Raw genomic sequence first — 20,361 nt, 5'->3', positions numbered from 1 at the left:
ACCTGCAATCACAACATGTTGGCTTTCTCCTGCAAAGAATGCAGCGCTCACAGAAAGGGTTTGAAAACGTTAAGTAATAATAATCATGCTTAAAAACCAAGTCTTCATAGGCTGCGCTTCACTCAAGATTTCTGATTTTTGTTCAGATTTTAAATCCATTGTTTTATAATTGATGTGTTTTAAGGCAACGTTTCAAACACTATATGAAGGAAAAGTCTAAAGAAATCAGCCAAGATACTGAGAAGGGAATTGTTGTCCTCCAAAACTCTAAAATATGAAATGATGCAGGACAACCTGATCTTCTCCACCATCCCGTAGCTCTCTGCACCGTGCTTTCTTAAATAAAATGAAACGCCAAACTGATCTTCTTTCAATTCAACCTCTGCAAGTAAAAAATAAATAAATTAAACCTCGTAATGTAGCAGAGTGACTCTATTTAGTGTAATTAGGATATATTTGAGATGAATATTTTCCTGCATTAAAAACAAAACGTGATCAGCGTTAAGTAATAACGCAGACGATGATGCTGAAGCCACTGTACGTCCCGAGCCAAACAGGAGAGAACACAGTCTGGAAAGATGGCATGGCACTATCAGGCAAGAAGTTAAAAATGGACGCAAAGTCGTCTTCCAAATGACAACAACCCTTTGGAAATCAAATCACCAAATTAGGTACAAAATGTCCTGAAGACAACAAACTCAATGTTCTGGAGTGACCATCAGAAAATCTTGTTCTCACTTCCATAGAAGAGTGTGTGTGAGCGAGGAGACCAACAAACCTCACTCACTTACACCAGTTCTGTCAGGAGAAACTGAGGAAATGGTTGGAAACCTCAGAGATTTCAAGAAAGTTCAAATGATTCTCTGAAATGTTTTGGGAGCTCTAAGTGACATAAACAGGAAATGAACCCTTATGTGTCTTCTTTTGCTGTTTATGTAAACGTCTGGCTTTAACGGTGTGCAAATCATATACAAGTACTTGAGTGAATATGAAGGAGTTCATATTGCTTTGCTCGTTGCAGTTGTGCAAGATGGGACTGAGAGTCCAGCAGAGGAGCATGGTGATAATTGTACTATATTTAAATAGTTTGTTGAAGGGCAAATACAAAATGACTAATTGTGAACAAAGAAAAAAGCCTCCCAAAAGCAAAAAGCTGTGTTTCCATGGCAACACCTACATTACCGTTGACTGCTCTCTCGCCCATTGTTGATCAAACAGAAGTGACTGCTCATCGGCAGCATTCCAGATGGTGTTCTCTCTTTCCTCTTGTTCCTGCTAGGATGGTGGGAGTTGTGGACCTGGCAGCAGAGTATGATCACTTCTTGTTTTTAATGTAGGGAAATATTCATCTCAAATATATCCTAATTACATGAAATAGAGTCACTGCTACATTACGAGGTTTTATTATTATTTTATTTGTTTGCAAAGGTTGAATTGAAAGACGATCTGTTTGGCATTTCATTTTATTTAAGGAAGCACGGTGCAGAGAGCTCACTTTATAAAACTAAAAGGGGGCAAAATAAATTACTCACCAAGGCTGAAAATAAGTTTCAGTGCAGGTAAGACAGGAACAGTGTTTTGTTATATGGCCATTCAACCCTCTTCTATTGAGGTCCACATTCAAAGCAGATAGAAAACTAAATGCAACCTGGACTTGAGTGGTTCAATTTTCAGAACAATAAAAATGACTGGGCATTTATTGGGTTGTAGAGCTATTCAAACATGAACTAAAGTACAAACATAGAACAATACCAGACTCTACAGGTCTCAGTTAGTGTGGTAAATGTGAAAGTTTATGACAGGACAATTAGGAAAAACAAAACATGGAAGAGCTGACAAGAGAAAGCACTCTTTCTAAAAACAAAGCAGCATGAGTCATGGTGCATTCACACCATCCCTGTTTAGTATGTTTTAATCAAACTCTGGCTTGTTTGCCCAGAAAGTCCAGTTAGTTTGGGGAGGTGTGAATGCTCAATCAAACTCTGATGTGGAAAAAAAAAAAGGTAAATTGTGGTCCACCAACAATCCTAAGTCTGGGTTCAGTTGAAGTAAACTACTCCAAAAACAAGAAGCTAAATACAACACACGGTATTCTGGGTAAATACAACCAAAACAAACATGTGAGTCAAGCAGCAGATGAGTAAAATCCTACAACCGCTAAAATCTGACGTCGCTCCATAATTGCATTTCAGTATCTTCATTAGACAGGCAAGCGGTAAACAGAGTTTTCAAAAGATTTGGTTCATTTGACACATTGCAGTGTGAAAGAGAACCGCAGCAGCACGAAATGGAACAAATGTTTTGGTCCCAACTTGAACCAAGTCCACTTTATTATTAGAGGTGAAAATGCCCTTACAGAGGAGCGGCAACAGCAAAGGACTGGACTAGCAGAGCTTGCCAATGGCTGAGGTGTCATCCGGGAAATGATACTGTGGAATATTGCCTCGACTGCCCAGATATTGAGCAACTTAACAGCAGCCCTTAGTCAGAGACTTCTTCTATAGTGTAACTATACTACTTGGTACCACAGTTCATTCCTGCCCACAGCATCATCCTCAACAACTCTTTGAAGATAATGGAAAAGTAAGAGGGATGATGTTTAATTTCCCTTTGGGATAAATTAAGTATTTTTGAACTGATTACTACCTGTGAAGGCATTTATTTGGAAATGGTTTAAGACCCATCAGCGTTTCAACACATCTGTGAAGCAACAGCATAAATATGTGAAACATACAGTTTCACATATTCCTGTTCAAATAAAGTAAAGCATATTTTTCATTTTATGGTCATTCACTTGGTCATAATACAGCATTTCTAACAACAAGTAGCCCATAACAATAGCACCATCTTCTCATAAAAACATGGATCATAACAAAGTAGAAGTACACTTACAGAACTTGGGCTAGAGTGCCTGCGCAGTTTGGGCGACTCTTTCCCAGTAGATGAGCTCTTGGCGGTAATGCAGGCATTGTTTTCCGAGTGGACCCTCTTGACCTGGCTGGCAGGCTTCTCAAACGGGTCGAAGCCGCTCTGCGTGCGCTGAACTCTCACCTTCTTGTCCTCAGGGATGGTGTCCAGGGGCTTGATGACCGAGTCTGTTCCCTGGCAGCCGCGTGTGGACATCTTTGTGACACATATCTGTCAAAATAGGGACGTGGAAAAGAAGACAAAAAGCAGGGTGGGGATGAGCATAATCAACGTCAACAAGATGAATGAGTAAATAGCGATTAACCTGACTGTAAGTCTGTCTTCCACATCCTGTGTCAGTCTGGGTCTGTCTCTCTGCTATTTTTTTGTTAGAATAGGAGCCGTTTATCTGCATCTCTCCTGTCTCTGAACAAAACAGCTTCAGTCAGCCATCAGCTCTGCGGAATACGCAACTGCTGCTGTTCCCAAACATTCACAGGTCTCCACATTATCACTGACACACATCTACAAACCCTTGGTGTTCCATCACACATCAATGCTGCAGAGAGCTTAAAATAAGGCCATCATGATCAGGAACTCACTGTCTGCACAATCCCAATCTGTTTTAATTACGAGGCATCTTACCAGTGGCTCTTCCAAGGTGGACACTGTAAATTGGACATGAAGGACTCAGGCGGCATGACATGTTTGCCACGGCTCCCTTAAGATTAAATATTTAAGCCTGGACTCCCCAGCAGAAACTTCTAATTACTCTAGCACACAAGCAGGAGTCATCTTGCAGCTCACTGGTTTGTTCTTTAACATCACCCAGGATCTTTTGGACACAGTGAAGAGTTTCTCAAATAAATCTTTTCACACTTAAATATGCCTGAAATCTACCTAAACCAATGTTAGGGCCTAATGTAAATGGAGTGAAAACTGATGATGAGGTTCATTCATTGCTCACTCTCACTGTGTCATGGTTGCAGGTTCTCTCATACTGGTTGAAGGCACCACCAGATAGGAGGAAAACAAGTCCAGAACACAGCATAGTAATTGGAGGCGTATGTGTAGTTCTCAGTTTTCTAATTAAGGTCTTAATCCTGATTATTTTATTATAATGAAATTAAAAAAGATATTCTTAGACAAATGTTTGTGTTTTTTCTGATGTCAGTGGAGCTGACCAGGTGATGGCCAGAAAACTTCTTATAATCGCACTGCAGAAGAGTCAAAGCAACTATTTTGCTGGTGAATCCACAGGGCTTAATCTGCAAAATTATTGGACACAAAATTACTATCCAAACATTGAAATTAATCTGCAGTTGAATATTTCAAATGAGACATAAAATGAAATGGAATCAGTATTTATAGCATATAAATAAGCAAATCGGGGGCAAGAGATACACAAAGAAACATTCTAGGAGAACAGAACACTGTCACCACAGCTCTTGTCCACATCATGCATGACCTTAGTGACAGCAGCTGTCATTTGGAGCTGACATTAACCAACAAAAGCTAAAGTCTTCATTTATGGCCTATCACACTACGAGCCATCAATACTTAATGAGAGTGTGAGAAGAAGACTCTTTCCAAGAAATGCAGAACAGAGGATCACCAGAACAGAAGCTCCATGACACCAAAAGCATCACTGCATTTCCTAAAACAAATTCTGATGAAACAAAGACAAGCATTGTTCCTGTTGGAGACTTAACAAATAGCCAGAAGGAAGGGTTGACAGTTTTACCACAATTTAAATATTAACCAATGACACAGCTTCAGCCTGGCAGATTCAGTTTCAAACATCCACACAGAAACTATAAAGGCGGGGGTTTAACTTTACTTATTGGCATTATTTTACTCAACTTTATTACATCTTTTTGTACTGAATAATAAAAGATGTGATTGTTCTCTTGCACATTGAAATGTTCTGATCATTTTTTCAGTCTAAGTTATCTTTTAATCACTTCCTATGCACTCATTCTGAAAAGTTTGCGTATTGGGAACAAGGTGTGGTTTCCTGCTATTTTCATAATGGATGCGATGCTTCTGTGATGACATCACCATCTAGATTTATTTTGTAATATATTTCTTAAAAGATAAAGGAATGAACTGATCACATTGGAATACAAATTCTGAATTTCAATAGAGCCACCAAATGGTCATGTAACTGTTAGCCACATAATAAGAGAGCAGGTCTACCTTTCATGCTCTAGTATCCCGTGTGTCAACTTCAGTGGATCCTTATCAGCACAGAGAGCACAGACTGAGCTTAGGTACTCCCTGCCTACCTTAGGTAAGTACATGTGTGATATACACAGTGTGTGTAATAGAATGTATAGACATCCATCCCGTGGCATCTATAGTGTTATATTTAGAGTTAGATGATGGTGAAGTGTTTATTATGACATCTTGTCTTCTTAAGTCACTAAAACAAAAGGCAGACACACAGAAATGTGACCCAGGCCTAACTGAAGAAGTACATCTATAAAACAAAAACAAGAAACGTTTTTCAAGTTTCTCTTTTACTCTCCAACAATAGAAAGTTTGTCTTTCACTGCTACAGTCATTCTGAAAGCCTAGTATATTATAAACAAAGTCATGTAGTATTTACAGTTCCTGTCTAAATTGCCAAAACCACAATTGTCTTTGATGTTTTTTTTATTGAAATGGTCTACTAGTAGCTAGAACATGATCAGGCTAATGTTACTGATCCCAGTTTGTGCTGTAAGCATGCTTGGAAAGCTTTGTGTGTTGGGTTTCCTAAAAAGTGTAAAAGTGTCCTCTAAAGTATCCCTACCACATCACTCTTCCTTACACCACTACATCTGTTGGCGAGTCAGCATTTGCAGAAATAATCCTGCTTTATTTCTCCTATATGTGACAGTGGATGATAATAACAGCACACACAGTAGCATTTTGGTGACAGATTCAGCACAGGGATGTTCCACATCCAGAAGAGCTGCGATAGATCTAAATCCCACAGAGATGTTATGCATGGCTGCCTTTTTCAGATTCGAGTCAGCCCTGAAAAGCAATGTCAGCCATCAAGGTCAAAAAACTATTTCTTCTTTAATCTAGAATCATTGTTTTGCTCTCTCCAAAAACAAACAAACCATACTGTTACAGAGAAAAGGACAAAATAATGTGAAAGATTAAAAACAACTGGTTTCTTTAATATTCACAGAGTCAAAATTAAATATCAGAGGTGCACCAACTAAAATGTTATCGATCAATAGAGATTTTGGCATTTATTTCCAGTATGAACAGATGATTCTGAATTTGGCCAATTCAGATACATTTTTATTTTATTATTCTGAAAACCTCACAATTCAATTAAATTTTGATACTTTGGGTCACAATTTCATTTGATATTGATTTAAATAATTCAATAATGAATGAGAACAAGTAATTCTTTAAATTATCTTAATATTTTAATACTTTACGGTATCAACATTTTTGAGCAGAAACATCTGAAAATAAAAAAGTAGACATGAAGTAGACACGTGCTCAGTGTGAAGTACAAGATAAAAAAATACAGTGCTATAACTGAAAATTGTACATTGAAGTAACTCCTTTATTTACTCCTTTACTGAGATAATTTATAAAATTTTTAAATGATCATTTTCAAGCATATTTGAACAACATTGCCATTCTGACCCTCGGCCCTCACCAGCTGGTGGTAATGCACACCAAAAGTTTCCCAGTAAACTCAAGAAGAAGACAACTTTGCATCAAAGGGTTTCACATTTGACACAGAGCTGATATAGCTAGCAGCAAATTGCATCATGGCCACTCTGCGCTGCCATTGGTGCACAGAAATGGCGCTGGCTGAACAACTTGCTCATCAAACTCGCTTCTATTGAGTTCCCTGACAAAAAGTGGAGGAAATGTAGGAAGTGGTACGCTCAACTATAAAAAGTCAAACATTCTCCAAAGTATTGCTCACCTTGGTGCGAACCCACTGATGAATGCAATATTGATTCACAGAGCTTTCAGAATCTGGTCAATACATGCACTTTAGTTTAGTTTTGTTCACATCACTGAACCTGTGTATTCTATGGCCCTTGTATTGTATTTATTTATTTATTGTGTAGTATAAGGTTTTAGCTCTGTTACACTGGTAGCCAAGTAACGACATTTCGTTGTCAAGATTCACCTTGTGTTTTTTTTTTGTACAATGACAATAAAGGAAGTCTAAGTCTAAGTCTAAGTCTATATTATATTGGAAGAAAATTGATTGCAATGCATTGATAAATTGATATCGTTGCCCATCCCAAAGGATTACAGAGCAAAACCTATCTATATGGCAGCATTTAGATAAAGTGAGGAATCCCAGTTACCACTGTCAACAAGAAAGCTAAACTCCACCAAGGATGCAATTGTCCCACATTGATTGCCTACATTGTACAACTTCTTTAATGTCTAATATCCCCCGCCATCACCACCATTAGCAACATATACATTTACAATCAGCAAGGAACTGTATTGTTTTCCTATTTATAATTCATTTCGTACTGCTGCACTGACCCCATGGCCCCACAGGGATCGTTTAAATTCATCTTATCTTATAGCTGTCATGCAATAATGGAAAATGTGGGCAGTAACACGGCAGGCAGACCCGGGCTAATTCAACTATCTCCAGAGGAGTAGTTACTGATGGCATTAGTTTGAATGATGACAAGAACCATGGAAGCCATAAAAGACCAATCAGCCATAAAGCCTACTTGTGTGCCGTGTTAACTCAGGACTATCAGCAATGTTAAGTCGGCCATGTTGTGAGCTTGAATGCATTTCCATTACACTGAGACAAAGCAGAGATATCTGCTTGCCTGGTCTCATCATTCCAGCCTCAAGACGATAGTGAGACGATACACCAGAGGAGAGAGCGGAAAAAAACACCTCACCCTCCTTCCATTCACACAGTCTGCTGAGCAGAGGGCTTTGTTTCTTTGTTGAGTGGCAGATAGAACATTGCATGAGTGCATGTTTGGGACTTTATATGTTGCATCTGTTACTGTGATAAACACTGAAGAATTTGCCTTTGTCAGGGCCTTCTGAGAGAAACCTGAGTAGATGAGAGAACCACAGGTAAACAGTCAAATAATGACATGAGGAACTCAATGAAGGTTAGGCTGGCATATCAGTGTGGTGAAATGTAAGTAACAATCAAATCTAGTTTATCTCAAACCATCTGAATGTGCAAAGCGAGGGGTCAGATGACACACAGGCAGCCACCATGTATATTTTATATTCTGATTTGTTAAGCATAGATTGCTCAGGTCTGGACTCCAACAGCTGCCCTTTCACACCGTATCAATGTGTGCTGTCAAATAACAACCCTGCACTACAAAAATCAGATGAGCTACAGCAAAGTGAAGTGTTAGGAGCTGCAAGTTCCACGGAGTCAACTGAATTATTTATTTTGGTCAGCTCTACATAGAGAACCTGTCTGCAGATGTACATAAAAAATAGATGAAATTATTGCAACAGAAAGTTTTTGAACGTTTTTTCTCACCAGTCAGTTCTCAACTGCAGCCCAAATCTCTGAACATATCTTCTTCCATCCATACTCAGTCAACACTATTCAAATGACAAAGTGTGCCAATGATCCATATGTGCTTGACTTGTCTCAACACGTGTCTGCATCAATGTCAGAGTGCCTCTCCAATCTGAGCTGTCATATATTCTGGAAGTGTTTTCTTGTAAAACACTGGTGTTTCCAATTTGGACTCAGTCCTGGTGTCCCATATCCTTGAGTTGCATTGGCCAGACATCAAACCCAATGTGACTTTCCTCTCTGAAGCACTTTCACTAAGTGCCTGGCAAAAAATATGATATGAATTAATCCAAGAAATATTTTTGCATTTTTGCTACAGTGACTTTTTATCATTTCTAGCACAACCCATAGGTAGGAAAGAAGAGAAACATAGTCATTTTATGTGGTTTAAAAATGTTCTAACTGATGAGCCAGATGAAATCACTATGGTAACAATTTGCTGGTCTAAATTTTAACAAGATCTAACTGCATTGGGACAAGTAGAAAAAAGCAAAAAGAACATAAACAAATAAGATCTGACACATAAAGGCTGGTGCTGGAGACAGTAAATTACCAGCGTTTAACACTGCCATAATTAGAATCCACTTATAGAAACACCGTGACAAGAAGTGGCCATTGTTGGTTGTTCTAGTCTAGTGGCATTCTGAAAGTGTCAAAGTCATGTGTAGGACTTCAGTCTAGTTCTGGTACAGCAACCTTCTCAGAATCATTTTCTGTTTAGAAGACTTAAAACCATAAAAACAACCTTCCATCCATACATCTATTGTTTCTTCTTTTTAGGGCTGCATGGGGATGGTGCCCATCTCTATTGTCTAAGAGTTAGGACAGTTCATCACAGGGCAACACAGAGACACATAGGACAAATAGTAGAGTAAATCCAGTAAACTTCCAGAAAATTAAATGGTCATGTTTTTGGACTTAGAGGAAGCTCAGGCAGTTCAACCACTGGCCAACTGTGCAGTTCAAGAATCAACCTACTTTAGTAGGCATGCACAATATATAAACATTGGTTTATGATGATATTAATAGTTATTTAACATGTCATGAATGGTCACATGAATAAAAATGGGTAGTCATTTTCTTGTAATTGGTGCTTGCATCTGAAGGGTAGAGAAAATGAGGTTGGTCATGTGACAGTGATAGTGAAGCAGCAAAGTTTGAAGGTTGTTTTGTTTAACCACAACCGGGTTTCTCATTCCTTATCGGAATGAGAAATTGCTCATTTCTTATAGATAGGAATGAGCAATTTGGACTTTTTTTTTTTATCACATTTTTACATTAATTATTATCTGTCATTTTATTAGCCTCACCTATAGAAACACCATGACAATGTGTTTCAATAATGTTTCAGTCTCCCACCAAACTGCTGGTCAAACTGTTGGTATGAAGCTTATAAATTCAGCCCAGGGTAAAGCCTCTCTTTCTGTGTCAGGTCTTTGTGAATTATGTCTCCATTGCTAAACCATCAAGTGAAATTTTTATTTTTTTAAAAAAGAAACATTTTTACTTCTTTCAGTTCTAATAAAAAGAAGAAAAAAAAGGAACATACACATATAATAATTTAAAAAAAAACAATGAAAAGTGCAAGTCTGACAAAAACAAAAAAACATCTTGAGATATGTATGGTGCCTATTTCTGTCAGTCAACAGGGAAATGTTGGGATACCAGCATTTCCACAAAGGGTCAACATAGAGATTAACAAGCATTCATACATGTGCTAATGTCTGTGGCCACTTCTGTCACCACATACACATCACATGGATGTTCTGGGACTGTGGCAGAAAAGCAGCACACTCAGGGAAACTCTACCCAGGACAAGCCAGGACCTACTTTGCCTTGAGGAATGGTGGATTCTAACAAAACTGCAAATCTGTGTTTGCAGTTTGAAACTAAAGGCAATCCTTTTGTATCCTGGAACTGAAAGGGTGCAAACTAACCCAGCAGATTTTAGGAAGCATTCCTTGTGTTTTCATTGCTTTTCATTAATTGTAAATTCAACCCACAAGAGTTTTAGCAAAAACAAACATACTCTGAAGATGGTTTACACAGGCCAGATCCAAACAGCTGCTTCTGTTCAACTCATGAAGTTTTCTGACATCCAGAAAACGTCCTGGAAGGGCAAGGTGTTTGTAACGGGCTTTCCAGCACCCAATTAACATCAGGCCATTAATTAGGATGGTGGAGAACAGAAAGCTCCGACAGAAATGACTGATTTGGCTGGCTTCCCGGCAGTGCTGGCTTTAGGGAAGCACAGAGTCATGATTGATCACAGTATGCCTCCTTACCTCATCGTCCTGTCCTGCTCCTTACTTGTCTCCTCAACAACAGCATCAACCCTCGTTCATCTTCAAACAATGACAAATAAGGCTGTGAAGTGTAAAGCAGGACAGCAGCAGTCATATCAAGGTACTGTCTGTCCAGAAATGCAGATTTGCTCCTGGCATTTTGTTCCCTATATCCTTTAAGATGAATGATGCCCCATAGATCCAGATCAGTGTCTGCATATCATTAAACCAGAGAAGGATTTCAACTGGTTCTCAAAATGAAAACCTGTCTCGACACCATGTCTGTTTGAAACTCGGAAGAAAAACACATTCATAGGAAACCATCCCAGTGTGCCAGTTTTGCTGTTCCTGTGAATCGCAGTCCTCTGAAGTTGTTTGTGAATAAGTTGTTGAAAATATGATCGTCCTACAGAGCCCCTCTTAGGCCTATTCTAAAATGCAAGCATAACTTTTTATGACTTTCTTCCAGTCATTCATTCACAAACTTCAGACTTGTGACGAGTGCAACTCCTCACAAATAATCTGAGATTACATTATTTTATCATCTCAAACAAAATAATGTCTGATATGACCTGCAGCGCCAAAGCTCCTACAGAGTCACCAGGGGCTTTCTGGCTGCTTCTTTGATTAATGATGTCCTGTCAGTTTAGGTTTAGGTTAAGCTAAACATAGTAGGGCATGGAGCCCTGGTGTAGGTATTCAGATGATTACAGTGTTGTGTGTGCAATACATTTAACCCTCTCCAAGCAGGTGTTGCAGATTTGCAACAACTTAGCCAGTCTTTGCAAGTAATTTGAGCCTGAGAGGGTAAAATAGAATTTCCCATCTGAACAACAGTCTACCTGAGATTAGTCTAACAAAAGCTGTTTAACTACATACAGATTTCAGGTCTAATTGGGTGTTCATGGTGAACTCATTATCACAAGTACCTCTTATGCAAACACCTTTAGTCAGTAGCCACTTGATATGAATCACACCAATGACTCTGGAGAGTTGCATCTGACTAAAGCCACTGTATTCGCTACTATTCTCCCATCGTCATGGCGTTGCTGTACGATAGATCCAGTAAGGTGGAGGAAGTTTCTATCTGTTTTCCCAGTTAATTTGATCTTGGAAGCTCTATTTTGCAACTACATGGATCACAGTTAAGTTAAACTGTTTTTGACTTTAACACTTGAATACTTGATATGTCTAGACATGTCTAATTGTTTCATTGTCTATGGCTGAGAAAGGCAAAGCTTAACTTAAGTGTGTGTGCTGAATGTGTACAGGACTAATCTGGCAATTGGTGGTCCAGATCTATGTTTCTAATACTGCAGGGAACCAAATCTAACTTGCTGTCCATATCAGATTCTTTAGGACAGTCTGAACAGCACAAATGAGATTAGGTACAAATTGAAGCAATTTAAGTCTGAATGATTTCACGTCAATAATGTGTGACTGGCAATTTTGCACCAGCGGTCAGACCCAAACAATGTTTGAAACTAGTAGGACTGGGACCGTCGAGTCATAATGTGGACTAACTGTTCATGGACTGCATGTGATGCTATATCTGTCAGTTTCAAAAACACCTGCCTCCCGCGGGTCTGTTTCCAGAAATGTTTTTACAGAAATAACTAGAATGGCCTAAAACCCTACTCTCTGTTTGTTGTTCACATAAATACACAAGGAACCTATGTTTGTCTTAAAAAAAAGAAAAAAAACTAAACTCAGGGTCTTCTAAACCATTTCTTAAGCCATTTTTGTGGGGACACAAACAGTTAAAAACATTCCTGGTTTGGAACAAAAAAAAAACTCCCATGTGAACAATTCATCACTGTTACAGTAACCTCTATTGCTTGAATAGGTCTGGTTCTAAGACTCCAGAACTCCATACAAAGAACAAGAAATACATTTTACCTTCTACAAACATTACTACTGGTGGCCATGTTGTTTACTTTCAAGTGGTCACAGCCTGAGGGGTCAGGTTGGCAAACCAGATTCAGGTTGTCTTTTCTTGATAAAAGAAAAGAAAAGTTTTTTGCTGGTTTGGGTAGATTTTATTTTCAGCATTTTAAGAAACACAGTAACAGAGTTCTGGTTTCTTCCTTCCTGGTTTATGGGGGCCTGAAAGCAGGCCACACTAAGTTTTTAACATTACTGGAATGTAATCAATGTACAGAGAGAAAGAACAGCAGCAGCACTGCACTGTCTTGGAGGTTTACACTTCTCAGTTGGCGCAGAGACAGAACAAATTACTGGATGGATATGTATATTTTTCTTAGAAGTGTCCGTGGTTCTGTATGGACGGCATCGCATGTCACAGCACTAGAAAATTACACGGGTGCATTTTTTGCTGCAGATCTCACACTGAGAAACACGTTGCCTTTAAAACTATTAGAGCTACTTTGAGCACATAATTGCTGCCAACAGATAATAACTTAGGAAGGTTTTCATCCTGAGGGACATGCTTTCTGCCTCTAAAAACAAAGGCAGTTTTTTATTTATTTTTTTACATTTCCAACATGCATGTGCCTGTAATTATGCTGCTTTGAGGTCAACTTGGTAATAGCACTAAGATGTCAAGTATGAATGTCTGCTTTGAGCTTTCTGATCCAAGTGCATGTGCTTTTCTGATATGATGGTTGACACTGGACACAGTAAGAAAGTGCTGTGGAGCTATATTTCATTAATAATTCCAGTGCCTCTGTGCTTGTCTAGATCTCTTTTCTGTCCTCTAAACCTTCTGCTGATGTGGACACTCTGATCCTTGGTGTCCTGCAGGTTTCCTCTTGTCGTCTCATGCTTGTTCAAGATTTGGGAAAAGCAGTAAAATGCTGGTTTCTTTCAGACAACAACTTCTTACCAACTATTTTCTTTCCCTGAATCGGACTGCATTATAATAACATTAAATTGAACCCTATGTTGCTGAACTGAACCATGCTGACATTGTTGCATCATAACAAGTAACTGGTGTGGTTGAAACTCTAGGCTTCCATCGGTGGTGTGTGTGCTGTTCCCATGAATTAGTTTTCTCTGGGTATATCAGATTTAGATTCAGATTTATTTATTTGTATCCCAACTGATGTTACAGAAAATACAAAGAATTAAAAGACAAAGTATCAAAGATTAAAAAGATTAAAAAAAAAAAATACATACCAAAAGGACATGAAATACATAGGAAAAAGTACAGCACACCAGGGTCTCCATTATGCATCAAAAATTTAAAATAAAAACAAAAACAAGAACACTTGAAACGCTTACAAGAACAAACAAACATACTTGCTGCTGGTCACCGCAAGAGTTGCGCTGCTATGTTTGTTTCACCTCTACAAAATGAATTTACAAGGAAAAGCTTAAAAAGTGATAGGCATTCTATGATATAATCCCAGCCCAGGATTATACCATAATCAGACGGTGCAATGAACAAACAAATGAGAGCATCTCCTACCTACATGTAAGACTCTATAGAGTAACTGAGTATGTTGAGAAAAAAAAAAAAAAGCAAAGCAAGTGTAGATGGTTTGTGTTGGCTGAAAGAGAGAGCCTCTTCCATCTAGAGAATATGGCGGAAAAACCTAGGCTTACAAAGTTGCAACCCAATGAACCACAAGAGCTCTAGAGCAATTATCTAAGGAGAGACTAAAGTACATGTTTGCATGTATGCAGAGTGGTGGAGGAGTTATGATTTGAGCTGGTTTTACAGCCAGTGAACCTGGGCTGCTTGTAGTAACTGAGACTATAAACTGAATGATCTCATTATTCTAGAGCGAGATGGGAGGTCATTTGTCTCACTGCTACCCCTTTGTGGAAATCAGTCATCTAACAGGAAAAAACTGCTCACTGTAACTACTTGAAGAATTCTTATCAATCCATTTCCAAAGCCCTGGCATAGATGTTGAACTTTATTTAACTGACAGGTCAAAAAAGAGTCAAAAAAACATCTGTAGTTGATGCTAAGTAAGCTAAACATTTTCAAAGTTTGCAAAAACGCTAAAGCACTAAACCAAAAATGATCTCCATTATTAGCACATTAGCAGAAGTATGTGCTAATGTGCCACTCAAATATTACTGCTGATCATGTCAATCCCTTTACAGAGCACAGTGTACCCCAACATCACATCATCTCATACCATTTTCTTCAACATGACAGTAGTGAATGGCCTCTACAACCACCAGATTTTAAGACCTGCAGAAACCCTTTGGGATATAGTGGAATAAAAGATTTTCATCATTGATGTTCAGCTGACACCTTAATATTAAGCTGTCAGCTGAAGAATTTTGGTCTTTTTTTATAAGGACCAAAATTCTGAGGAATGCTTCTGACACCTTCTGTGGCAGTAAACCTGATACTAACATGTACCTAATAAATTGGCTTTTGTGTATATCCAACATAAATTTGAAATTGAAAACTTTAAGACAGTGTCTTTCTGCAAATCTGAAAGAAATCAAATTTGCCTGTATTTATTAAAAGGCTGTTAAAACCTCTGTAGGATCACAAGAGAATCAACTTCCAATCAAACTTTGATCTTAGTGTGAAGTTGTTGCAGTTCACATACAAGGCAGATTCTCTTCACAACTGAACTAAATTTGTACCAAAACTACCCTCAGATGTCCAGATCACAATTACAGTTGCTGCTTTCTTCCTTCCTCTTCTCTTATTTCTCAACCTGCTGTCTTCCCAAGGAGCTGCATATGGCCCTGCAGAAAGTCTCTACATGAGTCCAAGGCTCTCGCAGATGGCTTGTCCCTGTTTCTCTCCCTCATCTTTCCCCACAGTACTCAAAATTCCATTCCTGTGGGTTTGGAAAAGAGAGGAGTGTGTTGCAAATTTGCTTGAAGCAAGATGACATATTATCGAGTGAGCAGGAAAATGCTGCAACGGAGGCATCTTGTCCATTAGCCCAGTCAACATCAGCACCCATTTCACCACCGTAACGTAAAATGCAGAAGAGATGGTGGCGCCAGGGAAGTGAGGCTGACAGAGCTGATGTTATTCCAGGCAACACTTTGCTGCATGAGCTGCAGAGACATACGCACAGAGGCACAAACTACTATCCCCTTTTTCTTGCAACTTCCTTCCTATCCACAGAGTGTCTCCTCACATCCTCTTCAGGTGCTCCATCCACAACCAAGCTGGCAAGCTACCATGACAACCCATTATCAACCTCTGACAAACCTGAAGACAAACCTCTACACACATGCATCATACATGTACACAGAATCTGTTTGTATCTAAGCTACAAATGCACATTTGCCAACATGCTTGCACATCTGCGAATCGCCTCGTACAGTATGACGTATGTGTGTGATGTGTCTGGGGAATACCATTCAAACTCATCCACACACACACACACAGAAGGGTTGTATTCATAGCAAGGAAAGAAATGGAACTGGATCATGGATGTAGGACACAATCAGCACCAATTTCAGTCTCCCTCTTACCTTCCAGGAGGAAACAGCTCACCTGGATGCCTCTGAAGCACAGACAGATCGCATTCAGGCCAACATCTCTCCCTGCAAACCAGCTCAAAACATCTCCCTCCCTCCCTTCTCTCTCATACACACACACACTCTCTCTACCTTCTCTCTCTTCCTCTCCCTTAGCAAGCTAGAAATGACAAGATTGTACTATAAGCAGAGGGGTGGGGGTAAAATCTAAGGCAGCTGAAGGAGACTGCATTGTTTCTGGCTGACCGCCCCGGGTGACTGTGAGCTTGCGGCTAATAAAGGATAGATGTAAGGTGGCGGTGGGATGGGGATGCATTTCATGCAGCAGAAAAGTGAGAAAAAAAGCTCAGCAGAGACAACCTTCTTGAAACCCACAGGGCCCCTGCTCTGCTCTGAAATGGTACAGCCCAGAGGAGTTTAAGGAAGTAGACAGCATCAGCTATCAGTTTATAACACAATCCTCTGTGAATCCGAGCTCAGCTACAGTAAGGGAAGGTGAGCCGTGTTGGGTAACTGGGTTACTGTGATCAAATGTAAAAGCTCCGGATCTGGCCAGCCCACAGCTTTCACTGCTGTTAAAAGATGCTTTAACTTCATTTGTCCTGCAGTATGTCATGTCTTTGCAAAGCAGTTCTTGCCTCTATTGACTGTTCTCTTATGTATTGCTATGGGTGATTGTTATTTCTTTACTACGACATTCCAAAAGAATGCGATAAAACATGCAATGTATTTCTTGTCAGTTGTATATTGTACATACATGGCTGTCCAGGCTCTATCTGAATGTGACATTGGCTGCAGAAGTAGAAGATTTCCCATGCTCAACATGAAGAGGAGTTCTTTATGGCTGACATCTTGTTGTATTACCAGCTCATTCCCCATCATCCTTTCATTCTGTGATCAATGTTCTTTATACCTCATGATGAACTGAAAGGTACCAGCACGCAATGGAGTGGGTTGAAGTTAATAAACCAATATTACACTCTTGTTGCACGATCTATCCATCTATCCATCCATCCATTTTCTTACACCCTTATCCCTAATGGAGTCAAGAAGGGTGCTGGTGCCTATATCCAGCTAACGTTCTGGGCAAGAGGCAGGGTACACCCTGGACAGGTCACCAGTCTGTCGCAGGGCTACACAGAGACAGACAGAACAAACAACCATGCACACACACACTCGCACCTAGGGAGAATTTAGAAAGACCAATGAATCTGACAGTCATGTTTTTGGACTGTGGGAGGAAGCCAGAGTACCCGGAGAGAATCCACGCATGCACAGGGAGAACTTACCCTTCCGATACCTTGACAGAAACAACCACATGCTGACCTCACCACTGCTTCTCTGCTTCAGTTAGTCTTCCCACAGTCCTGTGCATTATGACTCACATCACTGTCACATGACCAAACAAACGTCACATGACTAACCCCTCCGGACAAAAACCAATAAATAAATATTGGTTGTTAATATCTGGCCATTTTTATTTATCGGACCCATACTGATATTTCAAAAATCACCAGTATCGCTTAATACCAATATTACTGACTATATCTGCGTCCCTAATCAGTTTGCATGTTAACGGACAAACATATGTAATGAAGGGTGTCTGTCTTCATTTTCATTGTAAAGCCATGATGTCTGTTTGAGGCTTCTATTTCGAAGAACGAAAGGAATTATTTGTTGAGACGTACTACTAAAGTTGGTTAATACAAACTGCTTGTTGTGTTGGTGGATGACAGTCAGACAAGCATGTAATAACAGAAACCTGAACATCCAGATACTGTCTTCATTAAACCTAATCACCTTAATTTCTTTGCTTCTTAGTCCAGTTCCACTGAATGCTGAATCACTTTTTCATTGAAGTGACTTTTATTAGCAACATGTCTGCAGCGATACACATCTGTACATTGTCAGTTAAATATACACAGTAGCATTATTTGATTGTGTTGTGCAACTCAAGCCTCTGTGACATGAGTTCAGTGTCATCAGTTATCGTCACTGAAACACGTTTTAGTGACTACACTGAATGTTAGTTACAAGTTTGTTACTATTGAATTGTTGAAAAAGGAATCACTATGATTTACCCAATACAAACACCTTCTTCTTGTTTTCTGCATTATTAAAGCTCTCTGCACAGGTTCAGTTCTAAAATAAATAGGAGGAATATGTTATTCAAAGCTCTTCATTAATAATTCATCCTGAAATAAACAGAAATGTCAGATTCTGTTTGATCTAACCATTCAAGCTAAAACATTCCTCCTTATTTTGGAGCTTTGTGTAGTACACAGTTCATTCTTTAAATCTAACATAAATGTTTATGTCAACATTTGCAACATTTTTACCAGCAGCACTGTGATACATTACTTTACACAATTATATACAACGCCTAAGCTCATTGCCACTTCTACAGACTGAGGCACAATAATCAAATTTACAAACAAAATATAAAATTTTGGAGATGGCTGTTTGCAGTCTTTTTTCCTTTAAAATATTAAGTTCCCTCACATCAGTATTTGATAAAAAGACACTTTGTGTAGCCTGGTTGATTGATTAAAAAAGAAAGTTGTACAAATATCTTTGTCATTATTTAGACTTTTAGCAGATAAATGTAGTGCTGTTAATCCTAACTGACTTGAACTGAATTGAATAATATCGAATTACTCTGAAACATAATATATGTCATGTGATTTAATAAGAAAAACTGGTAACATGCATTTCCATACACTGTAAATGTGTTTTCAGCTATATTAGCAGGCATGTAAAATATAATTTGTTGGAGTAGAAAAGAAGGAGCAATGTGTCCCAAAATACATTAAGAGTTAACTGATTTACCTTCTGCCACACAAACAGTATCTATGTTATCAGTGCCTGAAGGAGAAAACCTGAATGTCACATTCTGTCATGCTCCACAAGAGAAATCCAGCACAGACATTTCCTTTCATGTGTGTTTTTTTCCACACTAAATTACCAATTTTTCTATTTTCCCATTGCTCCTGCTCTCTCTGAAAGGGAGCGCCTTGATGGACAGGCCGGTTGCTACAGGAACCAAACCATGCGCCTTGCATTAGAGTGAGGCACTAAGGTGTGAAATCCAAAATAAGATTGGATTTAGATTGTACCTAAACTGGAGTCAATTTCCAAGCCAGGGCAAACAGTAATCAGTTGAAACCATGACATGTGCAGTGAAGGCCATTTGCATTTTAGCAAGATTAAAAACCACAGTGTGTGCATCCCTAGTCCTCAGCTGGAGTTTATGGATATATGTGTCAGCTGTGGTCAAGATACTCAGTTGGAGATGGAGATCATATATTCCACATAATACACAGAGCAGTCCACACACTTTGTAATTTGTAAATTCAACAAAGAACGCCCACTCCTCTCCCTCCCGGTTGGGAATTAAACCAAAGACTCTCTTGCTGCAAGGCAGCAGTGCTGCCTACTGCTTCATGTGCAGACCAAATTCAGTTCAGCTGAATACATTCATAAAGCAGAAAGTAAAAGCATAACTCATCCAAGGGCATTTGAAACAAAACAAGGCAGAAAATTGAAATCATATGTTTTATATTCACATTCATCCCAACTACTGCAATAAATCCATGTTGATCCTGTTGAGAAGCAATTCCAAACAATTAAGTTCAGGCCGATCAATAAACCGTAGTAAACAAGAATTTGGAGTCAGCTCCAAGTCAATACAGAGCTCATATCACAGATACCAACACAATACCAAATCTTTTTATTAAGTTTAATATATCATCAAACGTTTGATCTTCAAGTATTTTAGTGGTTTTTCCTTTGATTTATTTTGTTAAAACCTAGAGTGGTATTTGGCCAAATTTTATAGGTGTCTACAAAATACTTTAAAACTTAACCTAATAAACCAAAATAATGAAATAAAAACACTAATCGGTGTGTAAAAAACTCATTTGAGATCAAATCAAAACAAAATCTCTTTGAAAAACTACCAGACAAACGTATAATACAATTTCAATTGGGAATTTGTAACCAAAGTGTCAATCTTAATACACTAACATCAATGCATTACTGGGTATTAATAATCAATATTTTGGATCATTCTGCTCACCCTTACTTCACTCTGACAAACGAACTAAAAACAAACAACAAAAACAGATAAATACCAAATCTAAGAATGAACAAAACGTTGCCACTTAATGTTCACAAGAAAAA

General features: G+C 38.8%; 1 protein-coding gene across 3 annotated transcripts in view; it reads right to left on the bottom strand.

Annotated features, from left to right (window-relative positions):
- Window positions 1-20,361, bottom strand: part of cdk14 (cyclin-dependent kinase 14) — a 150,519-nt gene that overhangs the window by 104,184 nt on the left and 25,974 nt on the right. The window contains exons 1-2 of one of the 3 annotated variants that reach the window (XM_055041930.1): window positions 16,174-16,280; window positions 2,893-3,138 (exon numbers count right to left, since the gene is read on the bottom strand). In XM_055041930.1, the coding sequence (XP_054897905.1) occupies window positions 2,893-3,123 (231 nt within the window). In that variant the 5' untranslated portion in view covers window positions 3,124-3,138; window positions 16,174-16,280. Of the gene's footprint in view, window positions 1-2,892; window positions 3,139-16,173; window positions 16,281-20,361 lie in introns of those variants that run through there. The other 2 variants (XM_055041931.1, XM_055041929.1) reach the window with 2 other exon arrangements.

This window comes from Poeciliopsis prolifica, unplaced genomic scaffold (assembly GCF_027474105.1).
Source record: "Poeciliopsis prolifica strain line A6 unplaced genomic scaffold, Auburn_PproV2 SCAFFOLD017, whole genome shotgun sequence".
NCBI classification, from domain to species: domain Eukaryota; kingdom Metazoa; phylum Chordata; class Actinopteri; order Cyprinodontiformes; family Poeciliidae; genus Poeciliopsis; species Poeciliopsis prolifica.
The sequence above is the reverse complement of the archived record's forward strand: the minus strand, read 5'-3'. Positions and strand labels throughout refer to the sequence as shown.